General features: G+C 52.4%; 2 protein-coding genes across 2 annotated transcripts; one reads left to right on the top strand and one right to left on the bottom strand.

Moving 5' to 3' along the window:
• Nucleotides 1–201: 201 nt before the first annotated feature.
• On the bottom strand, nucleotides 202–1998 carry LOC136542312 (probable aldo-keto reductase 2). Its single transcript, XM_066534685.1, has 4 exons — nucleotides 1531–1998; nucleotides 992–1164; nucleotides 787–889; nucleotides 202–664 (listed from the first exon to the last, which is right to left on the bottom strand). The coding sequence occupies exons 1-4, from the start codon at nucleotides 1963–1965 to the stop codon at nucleotides 326–328; spliced, it is 1050 nt and encodes a 349-aa protein (XP_066390782.1). The 5' UTR covers nucleotides 1966–1998; the 3' UTR covers nucleotides 202–325.
• A 5550-nt stretch (nucleotides 1999–7548) lies between these two features.
• On the top strand, nucleotides 7549–10627 carry LOC136542310 (scarecrow-like protein 34). Its single transcript, XM_066534682.1, has one exon. The coding sequence runs from the start codon at nucleotides 7894–7896 to the stop codon at nucleotides 10384–10386; it is 2493 nt and encodes an 830-aa protein (XP_066390779.1). The 5' UTR covers nucleotides 7549–7893; the 3' UTR covers nucleotides 10387–10627.
• Nucleotides 10628–15809: the final 5182 nt, after the last annotated feature.

Raw genomic sequence — 15809 nt, 5'->3', positions numbered from 1 at the left:
CCGGAGCCGGGCAGGGTGAGGAGGCTACAGGAGAAAGAAGAAGAATAGTAGAAGAGAGAGTGTGTGGGTGGAGTGGCGTGCGCGTGCGCTCGTGCACCTTCTAGTACAGCCCTAAAAATTTATTTGATGATACCCTGCGTGCTTTTTTCACTTCCTGAATAATCTTGACATAATGCCACAACAGAAGCACACAACAACTCCACAAGTATCAACACCCATCTCACGGATACTGCCGGTACGTGCTTTGCCAACACCAGGGATTGGAATGATGTCGTGACAAACATACATCACGTAGCATATGAGACGATGCGTGTGAAGCCGTACGTTACTCAGGCTTCCAGGACGAGAGGGGAGGTGTCTCAGAATCCTTCCAAGTGTTGGGGAAGCTTTCATGGTAGCGATCACCCTGGACATCTGCCGACGCATAAGACTCGAGCTCAGCCATGTCCTGAGGTGTGAGCTTCACCAAAAGCGCCGCCACGTTGCTGTTGAAATTCTCAACCTTCGTCGTCCCGGGTATGGGGCAGACGTCGGGTCCCTGGTGGTGAACCCAGGCCAGCGCCAGCTGCGACGGCGTGCACCCCTTCCTCGCCGCCATTGCGTTGACTTTCTCAAAGATCACGGCGTTCTTCTCCATGTTTTCCGGCTGAAACCTCGGCAGATCCTGGAAATGGTTTAATTTCATTGAAATTTGAAAAAAGGTTAGATGGCTCAGCAATAATCTGTGGCACTACTACTAAGATGCTGTTTGGTTAGGCCTTTTCAGCCCGTAATACTAGTATAAACCTTGCGGAAATCTTGATCTGACAAGGTGTCGACCAGCTTAGGACCGCTTGACAAGAACCCTCTGCCCAGTGGACTATATGCCACTATTCCAATGCCAAGCTCCCTGAAATTGCCAGAGCATGAACAAGTAAATAAACAATCTAGATACAGTTTTGGTGGTGGCTCAACAATATAGATACAGTTTTGGTCATGAAAAAGAAAAGACCTGCAAGTCGGGATTATGTCAGCTTCAACATCTCTTGACCAGAGAGACCACTCCAGCTGCACAGCGGTGATGGGATGAACTGCGTGCGCTCTCCTGATCGTCGACGCCGATGCTTCGGACAGACCAATGTATTTGATCTTGCCCTCTGCAACTAGTTTCTTCAGTTCACCTACCTGTTATAATTATGGATGTCAAGCAGGTACATAAGCTTATCCATCAGGTTTAAGTGCACGAAGAAGCAGTGGTCCGACGAGCCCATTGTGGCTCTGCCCACCTCTGTCTGTGGTTCTGAAACTTCAATGGCATGCATTGAGGAGGCTCAAGAAAGCCATTGAATATTTGTTTATCGAGAAGATGCAGCTGCTGATCACTACTAAATAATAAAAATGCAGTGTGTCCACACTCGTCTTTGAGGTCACTACGTACTGACCTCAAGAAATTTTTAATAGGGAACATAAAAAATCCCTTGGCTAGGATTTTTTTTAATATAATATGAAATTAAAGCTATGGTATTTGCCTAAGCATGGAAGCGAACTCACCGTAACCTCGATGGGCACCCTGTTGTCAATGCGATGCTGGTAGTAGAGGTCGATGCAGTCGACGCCAAGGCGCTGGAGGCTGCCCTCGCACGAGGCGCGCACGTACGCCGGGTCGCCGCGGACCCCCCAGTTGCCGTCGGCGTCCGTGAGGATGCCGAACTTGGTGGCCAGCTGCACCTTCTCCCTCACCCCGCCGCCTGCCTGCAGCGCCCTGCCGAGGAGGAGCTCGTTGGTGTGGGGCCCGTACACGTCCGAGGTGTCGAGGAGGGTGACGCCGGCGGAGACGGCGTGGTGGATGAGCGCGATCATGTCCGGCTCCGGCTTGGGCGGGCCGTAGTAGGCGGACATGCCCATGCAGCCGAGGCCCTGCGCCGAGACCTCGAGCGCCTGCGAGCCCAGCTTCATGCGCGGCACCACCATGGGAGACGCGGCCATGCTCTCTGTGGCTCTTGAGCACCCGAGTGTTCTGTTCTAGGCTTATGGCTTCACTGCTTGAGTGTTGAGTGAAGTGGGGCTATTCGCGCCTAGATTTATATTGGTAGGCCAAACGTACGTCACGGAATAGGTCACCAGGCCGGCGGCTTTTAACCGTGGCCATAGGATTGCGTTGAAGCTTTTCAGGTGTGGGTTGTAGATTTTGATTTTAACGAAGACGATTTTCTACGTATTTTTTTTTTTTGGTGTATAGTGATTGGGCTCCTCGGCGAGGGACGTTTTTTCTATACGAGGAAGAAATATAAGAACAGTAGTGTGTGTTGCCTCCATCATGTGATTTCTTTTTAGTTTATTCCAATCTGCTATAATGAGGACACATACAACATATTACTCACTCCGTCCACAAAAGAATATAATTCTCGCTCTTCGAGAAGTCAAAAAATTTAAACTTTGACTAAATTTATATAAAAAAGTATTAACTTTTTTTATACAAAATAAGTACCATTAGATTAGTCATAGAATATATTTTCATAATAAAATTATTTAGACATATAAATACTAATACTATTTACTATAAACTTGATCAAACTTAAGCTAAATTTTAATGGCATGATTTTCATAACGGCATTCTTTTTTGAACCGAGGGAATAATAGAAGTTTAGCCTTTCCATAAAAAGAAAATAAGTTTAGCCTGGTTAAACCTGTGTCAAAGGTTCCCAAGTACTATACTCCCTCTGTCTCTAAATATCTGTCATTTTCACTTCCGCAAAACAACTTTAACTAAATATATATTAAAAAATATTAATATTTATGATACATAATTCTTTGAATCTAGTTTTAATAAATTTATTTGAAGATACAAATGTTACACACATTTTCTACAAATTAAGTCAAATTTATGGTACGCACATCGAGTATAAAATAACTAGGTTGGCCTAGATACTTTCTAGGCAGGAGTTGTCTCGAGTTGTCAATTGTCAGTAATATTAATATATATCTGGTACTACTAAAGGTCATGGTCATCGATATATAATAAGAAGCACCTAGCTAGGCCTAAAACATACTCCTTCCATTCTAAATTATAATTCACTTTAACTTTTTTAATTCATATATTTTACTATATATCTAAATATGTCATTATATCTAAATATATAATAAAATGGATGTAAAAAAAAGTCAAAACAATTTATAATTTGAAACGGAGTGGGTAGTTTATACTAATACTAGTAACTGGGAATCTTTAATTTGACGCATATACTCCGTATGTGTTTAGTTAAACTTACTTATGTTAATACTAGTATAGTATGAGTGATAAGGACTGGAACGATGCATGCATGTATGCATGGTCTCGGAGTAAAGCTTCTTCTACCTTTTTTTTTTTTGTATGGTCAAGACTGACTGCTTGACTTTTGGACACGGGGTTCTGTGTGCCACCTGCTCCATATGTCGCTTTCCTATCCTTTGGGGAGGGACTGTTCCTACGTGTCTCACTGCTCTGCTCAGGTCTCTGTGTCTTGATTAGGCCTCGTTTGTTTGTCAAACAAAATAGCTTATATATAACTAATAACTAAAGCTGGCTTATAGGTTAATTGTAGGTAGTATATATGGTAAACTACTAACTACGGAGTAGATGCTAAAATAAACTGCTCTTTGATGGCTTGTTTCAGTTTATATATGTTGACATCTTAGTGTGATATTTTACAATAGTATCCATCACCCTTATAAACCAGAATATATAGGCCTATAGAAATCAAATAGACCAAATATAGTGTTGTAGGAGATAGTTGTTATCGGCACTAGAAAGAGGAGAGTTTGAATCTCGTTCTCATTTTTTAGTCGATCGATTCTCATGTTTAGCCGATTAAAATAAGTCCACACCTCGATGTCTCATAAGTAAAATATTTTTAAGTTTGACTAGGTATATATAAAATAGTATTAATATTTTTTATCTTCAAATAAGTTTATGATGATTAAATTTCACTTGTGGTTATTGAACTTTTCCCGAGTTCTCATCTCAGTCTTGATACTTGCAAATTGCACACGACTCTCTAAACTTGCATATTCATCTCCCTAGACTTGTTGCAAGTTCTCATCCCTTTAGTGAAATTTAATCTGAGTTTATTATGGAACTATACATTTCACGGTCAATCTAGCAATATTTTTTTTATTACACATCACAAACATTTTCTATTTTTTTTAATATGTTTGGTCAAATTTACAAAACGAGATGTATATTTGTTTCGGGATGACATGTAGGGACATAGGGGTACGTGAAATAGCTAGCCCCGTGCTGATTGGCTGGTGGAAGAGTAATCGCGTGACAGAAGATGACAGATGTGATATATATGAGTCAAAAAAAATGCTCGTGCGTCCCAAAAGTCATGTGGCAGCGGATCGATGGATGTCCATGTGTCACTTTCTCTCTATTAGGTCCGTCCGTCCGAGTGTCCACCTCGAATCTCTCAACATGTGTCCATCCATCACGTGAGTTATTGCGTGTCGTGTCATTTCTAAATTAACGAGCGAGGTCTTAACTAGCCTTAGATTCCATGCATCGTTGTCTTGCGCTCCAAGCTAGTAAGGAAATTATTAATCCGGATACTCTATCCTTGTTTACCGTATAGGGTGTGTTTAATTGGGTGGTCAACCTCTAGTATGGCTCCCTGGAGCCAATTTTGACCCGTTTGGTTGCCTGAAAATGGGCTAGGGCCTGGCTAGGGCAGGCCATCCGTACCTCTGGAGCCAGGCTAGCATTGAACGATCAAATCAGTCATTTTTCTGGGGCCAAGCCCAAGCTAGCCCCGTCGGTCGTTCTCGTCACCGCCCCGCCCTCACTGCGTGCTCCGGAGCAGACCCCGCCCTACCTCGGCCCCTCCTCCCGGCCCGTTGCAGCACGAGCTCGGGTGCGAGCTCCCTCCCCCCATGCCAAGTAAAAGCCTCCTCCGATTTTCATCCCTCTATTCCGCCCACCGCCTCCCCTCTGTCTGAAGATTCTCCCCTTCATCTCCAGGTCTCCAGGATGCTCATGGAGGAGGACATCGACGCTCCTCACCGCCCAGCAGCCCTATGCGCAGATCCTCTCTGACTCCGCACTGCCTCCCCTCCGTCTGAAGATTCTTCCTACGCCGCCACGAACACCACTGCCACCACCACAACTAGCAGCAGCAACGGCTCGGGGACCGCCGACGGCAACTCCACCCTCTCGCCCTCCTCCGACGCCCCCGCATCCTCCCCGACCCCGCCTCCTGGCCACCCTACGACGACCTAGTCGACCTCTTCGACCTGCTCCGCTCCCCGTCGTACCCTTCTCCTGACATGGGGGTCAGCCTCGACGACTTCGCATGACTCTTGTCGTCGGCGGCACAAGGACAAGATGACGCCACCGTGGGATTCCACTCCCACCAGAATCCGCCGTTCTCCGATGGCGGCGGCGGAGGAGCCCAGCGGCAACAATCTTCCCTCGACGCCCAGAGCCTCGGTCTAATTTTATTATGAAAGTAAATTTCACGATTAATCTAACAAGAATTTACTTTACACATCATAAATATTTACTACTCTTTTTGAATAAGTTTGATCAAACTTTAAAAAAAGTTAAGAAGGTAGGGGGCGCGTGCCAATTGGCTGTTGGAACAGTAATTGTGTGGCCGATGACAGATGGGATATGAGTCAAACGCTCGTGCGTCCCAAAAGTCATGTGGCAGCGGATGGATCGAGATGTCCGTCCATGTGTCACTCTCTCTCTCTCTCTCTAGGTCTGTCCGAGAGTGATCGCTCCCATGCATGTCATCCATCCATCACGTGGGTTATTGCGTGTCGTGTGATTTGTAAATTAACGAGGTCTTCTTTACTAAGCCCATGGAATGGATTATACATATATAATATAATATTCCATCGTCTTGCGCTCCAAGCTAAGGAAATTACTAATCTGGATATACCTACTGTTGACTGTTCACGCACTGTAGCCGGAGCTGCAGGAGCTGCAAAAAAGGGCTCCGCCGGCTTCGTGAACAGTACCCAGTGAACAGTGAGGCGAAAAAGTAGGAGGGATAAAACCAGCTTCAATGAACAGTGTTGCTACAGTATAGGAGAGAGAAAAACGTCTTCATGAACAGTCCGGTGTCGATGGAAGCCGGAGCCGTCGGAGCCGAAACAAATGAGTCCTACATTTGTGCAAGGTGTGTGTAGTTTGTCACTATGTTACGGCGAGTGGATCATATCTATTGGCGGCTTCAGTTTCGGACTGCAACCATAACATAGGGTAGCGTTTTGTTGAGAGTTAAGATGGGGTGGGACGGTCCTGTCTCTAGTTTCTGGGACGGGACGGATCTAATTTCTGTTTGGTCGAAGAGAGATGAGACTAACCCATTTTTTGTTTGGTCCGGAGACATAAAAAGTAGGATCACCCACTGACAGTTGGGGTCTACTCGTTAGTTTTTTTTTCTTTTTCCTCACCGTCGCGAGCTGCCTTATCTCTTTCGCCCTCCCCAACCTTGAACTCGCGCACCCCGCATCCTCAGCCGCAAGCGCTGTCGCGCGCCGCCCATCCTCCACCCGTGAGCGCGGCCGCACGACGCCCTGTGCCTTGTCTCGCTCCCGCACCCAGGAATCAAAGCCCGTAGCGCCATCTCGCAACTGCGCAGGAGGGGCAAGCGGCGCATCTCGTCGGCTCACCGGCGCGGCGGGGCCGGAGGCGGAGCCCGAACGCACGGCGGAGGTCGCCGGTGCCGGGGGCGGAGGTCATCGGGTCGGGGCGGAGCCTGCGCGCTCGCCGATGATCGGGCCGGGGCGGAGCCCACACATCTTCTTCGACTCCGGCAACTCCAGTGAGTCACTACTTCTTCCTTCTTCCTCAACTGTGGCAAGCCCCTGCTCCTCATCTTGTTCTTCTCACACACACGTGCGGCCCATGCAACACTCGTCCCACGAGGACTGTCCCCGTCCGCTCTTTTTTGAGGGGCGAACCGTACTCGGATCTTCAACGAATATTCGCTCATGGGACGTCCTCGTCCCTACTTGCCTCGGATCAAACAGCCCTCGTCCTGGGGCGTTCCATCCCATCCCTCGTCGCCCTAGCATCCAAACACTACCTAGTAGTATGGGGGCTGCTAACAAACAGGTGCATGTTTTTTTTTAATTATCTCTTACAAGCAACTTTATAGTCGTCGGCCATCTTGGTAAAAGTCGTGAGCAAAATAATCAAGTCGACATGGTATATTAATCAACTTTATAGTCAAGCGGCATGCGGCAAGGCATGCAATGGCATCTGCACGAGTCAATGCAAGGCCAGGCCTTTCATCAAAAAAAAAAAAAAAAAAGCAAGGCCAGGCCACGATCGATTTTGTTTGCTGTACCTGTAGCACTAGCACGCCGTGGCAAAATAACAATCCAGACAGAGGTAGAGCCCTCCTGTTGACTGGAACAGCAACAGCACACGGGCTGAGACTAGACTAGTCAGCAGGTGGATGATGCCAACATGGGTCGCACCCAACCCAACCGTCGGTCCGGGGAAGCAGCGGAGCCCTTCCCTTTCCACCTCCCCCCTCCCCACTCCCCTCTCCCCCAGCAGGCGAGTCGCAGGCTCGCAGTTGCGCTTCGCTTCGCCTTCTCCTCTCCTCTCCTCTCCCCAACCCACCCTCCTCCCGCCGCGGTGGCCTTCCGGGAACCTTCTTCCGTCTCTCCTCCACCTCCCGCCCCCGGGCCCGGCCTTCAAAATCAAAACCAGCCACCCCCAACCACCGCCATCCCCGAGGCTACCAGCAGCTAGCTGTTCCAGACTCCGTCGCTTCAGGCATCCGCTGCTCCCCAAATCAAACAAGTCCGGTTCCCAATTTCCCCACGCCAAGTAAAAGCCTCCTCCGATTTCCATCCCTTCGTTCCGCCCACCGCCCCGCACCGCCGCCGGCGAGCGACGAGCCAAGCCAAGCCGCCATGTCCGCCACGCCGGAGGACTTCCTGGCGGCGCGGGAGGGGGCTGCGCCGTACCTGGTGGTGCCGGAGCCATTCTCGCCCTCCGTCTTCCTCGACCTGCCCCCGACGCCGCCGGGGCGCCCGACCGACGACGACGATGACCCGGACCTCATCCTCCCCTTCATCTCCCGGATGCTCATGGAGGAGGACATCGACGACAAGTTCTTCTACCAGTTCCCCGACCACCCGGCGCTCCTCACCGCGCAGCAGCCCTACGCGCAGATCCTCTCCGACTCCGCCACCGCCTCCTCTCCGTCCGAAGATTCCTGCTACGCCGCCGCCGCCACCACCAACACCACCGCCACCACAACTACAACCAGCAGCAGCGGCTCGGGGACCGCCGGCGGCAACTCCACCCTCTCGCCCTCCTCCGACGCCCCCTCGTCCTCCCCCGACCCCGCCTCCTGGCCGCCCTACGACGATCAGGTCGACCTCTCCGACCTGCTCCGCTCCCCGCCGTACCCTTCTCCTGACATGGGGGTCGGCCTCGACGACTTCGCCGGACTCTTGTCGCCGGCACAAGGACAGGATGCCGCCCCCGCGGCACGATTCCACTTCCAACAGAGTCCGCCGTTCTCGGATGGCGGCGGCGGAGGAGGAGGAGAAGACCAACGGCAGCAACCTTCCTTCGCCGCCCAGAGCACTGGCGGAGCCCAACAACAGCGCGGCAGCCAGAGCTCCGCCGTGTTCTCCAGTGACAAGGATGAAGAGGAGGAGACGAAGACAGAGTCCACCACCTTTCCTGCTGCCGACGCCGACCACGCCGCGCTGGCCTCGGCCTTCTTCGGCGCCCAGAATGGGGGAAACATGGACATGCTCAACATGGCGTTCCTCAAAGGCATGGAGGAGGCCAAGAAGTTCTTGCCCACCACCAACAGCCTTCTCATCGACCTTGACGACCCCTCTGGCAAATCCTTGCCTAAAGACAGAGACAGCAAGCCCTCCACTGCCTTTGCTGCTACCCAAGTCCAAGTGAAGGAGGAGGAGGAGGAGCAGGTGGTGAATGCAATATCAATGTTTGGGGGAAGCAGAAGCGCCAACGGCAGGGGCCGCAAGAACCGCCACGCCGCGGAGGATGATTTGGAGGCGGAGACAGGCAGGAGCAGCAAGCTGATGATGCCGGAGCAGGAGGAAACCGGTGCCAACGAGCTGTACAATGAAATCATGAATTGTACGTATGAGTCGTTCATGAAGCGCATGGAGGACCTGCGCATCGCCATGGACAGTGAGACTGAGAAGAGCGCCAGGAAGGTCAGCAGGAAGGGGGCGCGGGGGAAGCAGAGTCTCGTGAACGAGGTCGTCGACCTGCGCACCATGCTCATCCATTGCGCGCAGTCGGTGGCCACCGGCGATCACCGGAGCGCGACCGAGGTGCTGAAGCAGATCAAGCAGCACTCCTCGCCCCGAGGGGACGCCACGCAGAGGCTGGCTCATTGTTTCGCCATGGGACTGGAGGCACGGCTTGCAGGCACGGGGAGCCAGGCGTACCAGTCGCTCATGGCACAGCACACCTCGGTCGTGGATTTTCTCAAGGCATACAGGCTGTACGTGGCAGCCTGCTGCTTCATGAAGGTGAATTTCATCTTCTCCCACATGACAGTTAGCGACGCCGTGGCAGGGAGGAGCAAGTTGCACATTGTGGAGTATGGTGTGCAGCATGGATTCCATTATCCAGGTTTGTTCCATCTACTGGCAAGGAGGGAAGGTGGACCGCCAGAGGTGAGGGTCACCGCAATTGCCGTCCCACAGCCTGGGTTTCGCCCAGCCCACCAGATTGAAGAAGCAGGCCACCGTCTCAGCAACATTGCCCGTGAGATGGGCGTGCCATTCAAGTTCCGTGGTATTGCAGCAAAGTGGGAGGCCGTCCGTGCTAAGGACCTCAATATTGATCCGGATGAGGTGCTTGTTGTCAACAGTGAGTGCTATATCGGCAACTTGATGGACGAGAGCATTTTGGTGGACAGCCCGAGCCCTAGGGACACGGTCCTCAATAACATCCGGGAGATGCGGCCCAATGTGTTCATCCATACCATAGTAAATGGAACCTATGGTGCACCATTCTTTTTGACACGGTTCCGGGAGGCACTCTTCTTTTTCTCGGCACAATTCGACATGATCGATGCGACCATCCCCAGGGACAATGCTGAACGGCTGCTGATCGAGCGGAATATCTTTGGGTCGTTTGCCCTAAATGTGATTGCTTGTGAGGGTGCAGACAGGGTGGAACGGCCTGAAACTTATAAGCAATGGCAGGTGCGAAACCACAGGGCTGGGCTCAGGCAGCTACCACTGAATCCAGAGGTTGTCAAGGCTGCCAGGGACAAGGTCAAGAACTATTATCACAGAGACTTCCTCGTCGATGAGGATAACCGGTGGTTGCTGCTCGGATGGAAGGGACGTGTGCTCTATGCCATGTCGACATGGGTTGCAGAGGATAATAAACCCACCTTTTAGTGCTTGAATCCAACTATAGATCATATTTATATTTGATAGATGGTCTATGTTGAATTATGATCCAGCACCTTGTGGTTGAGGGGACTTATGTTTCTAGAGAGTTTAGTGCTGAAACCTTTGAGGTAGAAACAGTTAGAGCTACATAGGTTGTAGATATAGTTCTTGATATACTGCAGAGTTGTAATAATCTACTATGTACAATGTACACTAGAATTAAAACCTTGTAGTTGACAAGTGGTTACATGTTTGACCTCTGAAGGCTTAATAAACCCTGAAAAGTATCTAATGATGCATGATATGAAGGTAGATGGTCTATGTTTAAACTATGATCCAGCAACCTGTGGTTCAGTGGACTTATGTTTCTAGAGGGTTTAGTGCAGAAACTTGCCAGGTAGAAATAAGTAGATGCTTACAGCTACATAGGTTGTGGATGTAGTTCTTGATATATTGCAGAGTTGTACTATTATATACTATGTACACCAGAATTTGTAATAGTATACTATGTACACAGAATTAAACCCTGTCGCTGACAAGCAATTTTATGGGTTACATGTTTGACCTCATGTTCTTTTTTGAAGGCTTAGTAAACCCTGAAAAGTATTCTGCCTTGTGAAGGTCTGCTTCTGCTGTAGCATCAGACTGTTGGCATGACTGTTGGCATCTCCCTAACTGGTGGTGTAAGAATTGAAATTACACTAATTAATCAGAGTATTCTATTTTACAATCTCATTCCTTTTGGTGATATTCTGAAATGCAGATCCGAGTGGTGGCGTTCAAGTTTTCCAACATGGTCTGCAAGGCTATTGCAGGGAGGAAAAGGGTACACATTGTGGATTACGGCATACATTACGGATCCCAGTGGCCAGGTTTGCTGAAATGTTTATCTATATGCCCGGGAGGGCCACCGGAAATGAGGATCACTGGCATCGATCTTCCCCAGCCTGGGTTCCGTCCAGCGGCTCGGGTCCAGGAGGCAGGGCGGCTGCTTAGCAGTTATGCTTGTCAGGTCGGCGTGCCGTGATGGGATACGTTGGTTGTGGAGCTGCAGTATACGAGCTGCAGTATAAGGTCCTCGTGGCCGCATGGTGGTTTTTTGCTGTCCATAAGGACAACATCCTTGAGTGGCTAAGACAACATTTTAGTATCTAGGACAACATCTGTTTTAGGACAGTATATTAGCATATAGCATTTTGGCATATGCTTGGCATATGATTGGCTGGCTAGCAGCCTATAAATATGTATCCTCAACCTCTCAGGTTGGCATGGCATTTGTGTGAGAAATAAACCAGAAAATTACCCCAACTCCTAGTGTCATCCTCTCTCGATGAGAGTAAGAATTCTGCTACTACCGAGAGTAAGAATTCTGCTACTAACAACTGGTATCAGAGCCGTACTATCCTGTAGCCTGAGCATCTCTTACTCATCTTCTTTCCCAGCCTCGTAACAGCCTCAGCTAGGAGCAGCAGTAGCTCGTCTGAAGCAGCCCTCTCCCTAAGCAGCAGCCTCCCGGTAGCGTGTCATGTCCGCAGTACAGTCTCAGCGCTCGGTCGCCTCGAGCACGCGGCGTCGACAGGAGGCCAAACTTGCTACGGTAGAGGAACGCGATAGAGCGGCGGCAAGGGCGTCGAAGCTGGCAGCAGCCAGAGCGGAGGCGGAAGTGGCGACGGCGGCGGATGCAGTGCGTGCAGCGACAGCAGAGGTCGAGGTTCTGCGCGGTAGCATCAGCAGCTCCATTTCTGCTGACGACGGCGCCGACGCGGACCTCGAGCTGCTGGGAAGGGAGGCAGCACGAGCGCGGGCGACGCGGTGGGCAGCCGCGCACGCCCACGAGCGTGGCGGCAGCCTAGACAGGCGCGGACGCGCCGGCGGCGCTCCTAGAGGAGGCGCGCACGGCAACGGCGGCGGACGGGTCGATGGAGAGTGCGGCCTTCACAGGCAGCGTGGCTCTCTCTCCCCGGATTAGTACCGTGGTTACCATGGGCTCCAGGCTGTTGTCAGGGATGTCGGCCCCGGCAGTGGGTGGCCTACCCTCACTAAGATCAACTACGTCGAGTGGGCTGCGGTGATGAGGGTAAAGCTCCAGGTGTGGCACATGTTGGAGGCAGTCCGGTAGGACGACGTTGACTACGACCAGGATCAACGGGTGCTGGATGCCCTCATCGCTGTAGTCCTGTTCGAGATGCAGTTCTCGCTTATCAACAAGCGGACTACCAAGGAAGCTTAGGACGCCATCGCTGCGGCACGCATCGGCAGCGACCGCGCCCACAAATCCACACTGCAGGCACTTCGCAAGGAGTGGGAGAACCTAGCCTTCAAGCCAGGTGAGGATGTTGATGACTTTGCTCTCCGTCTCAACACTTTGTTGTAGAAGATGGTGTAGTTCGGCGATGACACCTACGGCGAGGAGAGAGCTGTCGAAAAGCTCTTCCGCTGCGTCCCCGAGAAGTACAAGCAGATGACTCGCTCGATCAAGTCTCTACTAGATCTCTTCACAATGTCGATCGAGGAGGCGATAGGTCGCCTCAAGGTCGTCGACAGCGATGAGCCACAGTCTCTCTCGGGGCCCATCACCACTGGCGGGAAGCTCCTTCTCACTCGAGAGCAGTGGGTTGCCTGCCAAGGTAACCGGAAGAAGGGGAGCCTTCTTCCGCGACAGGCGGCCGCAAGCGTGGCAAGCCACGCAAGGCACGCAGAGACGCCCAAGCTCGGGCGTGAGGACGTGCCGAGGGTGATGCCTACGGAGGCGCCCAGGGCAGCGCCGCCGGCAAGCATAAGCCGACACGAGATGACACCTGCCGCAACTGCGGCCAGCTTGGCCATTGGGCCAAGTACTGTCAATAGCCACGACACGGCCAGGCCCATGTCGCACAGGCGGAGGAGGAGGAGCCAGCCCTGTTCGTGGCACATGCAAGCATCGAGCTACCTCAGCGGCACCGGCCGCAACGGCTCTCCTCCACATTGATGAGCCAAAAGCACATGCCCTCCTTAGAGATGGCTCCGACAACGACAAGACTGGCGGGTGGTGCCTCGACACCGGCGCCACCCATCACATGATCGGTCGACGGGAGTTCTTCACTGAGCTTGACTCTGGCGTCCGAGGCTCCATCAAGTTTGGGGATGCCTCCGGTGTGGAGATCGAGGGCGTCGGCTCCATCACCTTCACCGTCGTGTCTGCTGAGCACAGGCTACTCATCGGAGTCTACTACATCCCCGCGTTGAGGAACTCTATCATCAGCTTGGGACAACTGGATGAGAATGATTTCGCGCGTGGTGACTGAGGATGGATTCACGAGGATTTGGGATTGCCGTCATCGCCTTCTTGCCAAGGTAACTAGAAGCGCAAATCAACTCTACATCCTTAACGTGCAGGTGGCACAACCCCTCTGTCTCGCTACTCGTCGGGATGACAAGGTGTGGCAGTGGCATGAGCATTTTGGGCACCTTCACTTTGAGGCTCTGAAGCGGCTCAGTGCCACGGAGATGGTGCGAGGCCTGCCGCACCTCGACCATGTGGAGCAGCTCTACAACGTCTGCGTGTTAACGAAGTAGAGGCGACTCCCCTTTCCCCAGCGAACAAGCTTTCGAGCCAAGGAGAGGCTTGAGCTTGTGCACGGGGACTTGTGTGGCCCGGTGACACCGGCCACACCGGGAGGACGACGCTACTTCCTACTGCTCATCGATGGCCTCTCCCACTACATGTGGGTGATGGTCCTTAGCAGCAAGGGAGAGGCTACGGACACCCTCAGGCATGCATAGGCTGCTATGGAGGCGGAGTGCGGCCGCAAGCTATGCGTGTTGCGCACCGACAATGACGGTGAATTCACGACGGCTGAATTCGCGTCGTACTGCGCTGATAAGGGCATTCAGCGCCACTACTCTACGCCGTACAACCCACAGTAGAATGGTGGTGTCGAGCGGCGCAACCAGACGGTTGTGGGGATGGCTCGGGCCCTTCTCAAGCAGAGGGGGATGCTGGCTGTCTTCTCGGGAGAGGCGGTGGTGTCGGCCATCTACATCCTCAACCGCTTGCCTACCAAGGCGCTCGACGGTAGGACGCCATACGAGGCTTGGCATGGGCGTAAGCCGGCGGTCTCCCACTTGTGGGTCTTTGGCTGCCTCGCATTTGCTAAGGAGCTTGGCCACATCAGCAAGCTCGACGACAAGAACACTCTGGGAATGTTCATCGCCTACGTGGAGGGCTCGAAGGCCTACCGCATCCTCGACCCAAAGACACAGCGTGTGCGCACGATGCGCGACGTTGTGTTCAACGAAGGACGAGGATAGGTGTGGGACAAGGCGGTGGACGACGGCTCGGCTCCGACGTACGATGACTTCACTGTCGAGTACGTTCACTTCGAGGGAGCTAGGGGACTAGGCAGCTCTTCTTCGACGAGCGCGTCTTCCCTAGTCCCCGAGCTCCACCGACCCCAGCGCCTGCTACTCCAACAGCACCACACTCTCCAGCCAGGACCTCGGCTACGATGAGTTCTTCGTCGGCTCCACCACAGCTGGCACCGCCACACACTCCAGCACCGACAGGCACCTCTCTGGGCGCGTCTACTCCAACACCAGCTCGTGTTGAGCATAGCCCGGTTGAGCTTGCTACTCCACTCTCTCACGATGAGGAGCGCATCGACGCGTACCACGACGGTGAGCCATTGCGGTACCGTACGATGGAGAACCTTCTCGGTGACCAGCTGGTGCCGGGACTGGTGCCTCACGACCTGGAGGCGCAGTTGCACCTTGCGTGTGACGACGGCGAGCCTCGGTCATTTGCTGAGGCCGAGAGACACGCGGTATGGCGCACCGCGATGCAGTTGGAGATGGATGCGATTGATAAGAACCGCACCTGGGAGCTTGCTGACCTTCCTCGTGGCCACCGCGCGGTCACCCTTAAGTGGGTGTACAAGCTGAAGAGGGAAAAATTCTCGCGTGTAACCATTTAACCATTTATTGGGCCTTATCATCCCTTTAGCCTTTTGTTTCTAAATATGGAGGCCTTGTCCCTAATGGTGGATTCCTATCTGTTTATAGATGAACCTGAGGTCTAGTCATAGGAGCACTAGTGTTGGGATGGGCTGTGGTCTTGGTGAAGACAAGGGCGAAAATGGTCGTGGCGATGATCATGGCAATGCTAACGGGGAGAGCTATGAGGCCCCATTCCTTGGTCCTCCTCCTCCACCACCACCGCCTCCAATGACCTATGCCGAGATGATGGCTAAGATGATGGCTGCTTGTTGCGAGCCAGCCTGTGCCCTAGAGGTGCTGACACAGGCTATTGGTGGCTTCGCCCGTGGAGGCCCCGGTGGTAATGGCGGGAACAGGGGTGGTGCTCGTGGTCCCGAGAGGCCCTGTTCCTATCAGGACTTCTTGGAGACACACCCACCCACATGCATGCCGACTGTTGAGCATCTGGACGTGGA

This window comes from Miscanthus floridulus, chromosome 3, assembly GCF_019320115.1.
Source record: "Miscanthus floridulus cultivar M001 chromosome 3, ASM1932011v1, whole genome shotgun sequence".
NCBI lineage: Eukaryota > Viridiplantae > Streptophyta > Magnoliopsida > Poales > Poaceae > Miscanthus > Miscanthus floridulus.
This window is presented reverse-complemented; position numbering and strand designations above follow the sequence as displayed.

What these genes read in the sequence shown, in the direction of transcription:
- LOC136542312 (XM_066534685.1), bottom strand. Translation starts at nt 1,965, where the DNA reads ATGGCCGCGTCTCCCATGGTGGTGCCGCGCATGAAGCTGGGCTCGCAG. An exon ending in GGGTGCCCATCGAGGTTACG is followed by an intron (nt 1,165 to 1,530) that starts GTGAGTTCGCTT and finishes TAATTATAACAG; the next exon opens with GTAGGTGAACTGAAGAAACT. An exon ending in GACATAATCCCGACTTGCAG is followed by an intron (nt 890 to 991) that starts GTCTTTTCTTTT and finishes TGGCAATTTCAG; the next exon opens with GGAGCTTGGCATTGGAATAG.
- LOC136542310 (XM_066534682.1), top strand. Translation starts at nt 7,894, where the DNA reads ATGTCCGCCACGCCGGAGGACTTCCTGGCGGCGCGGGAGGGGGCTGCG.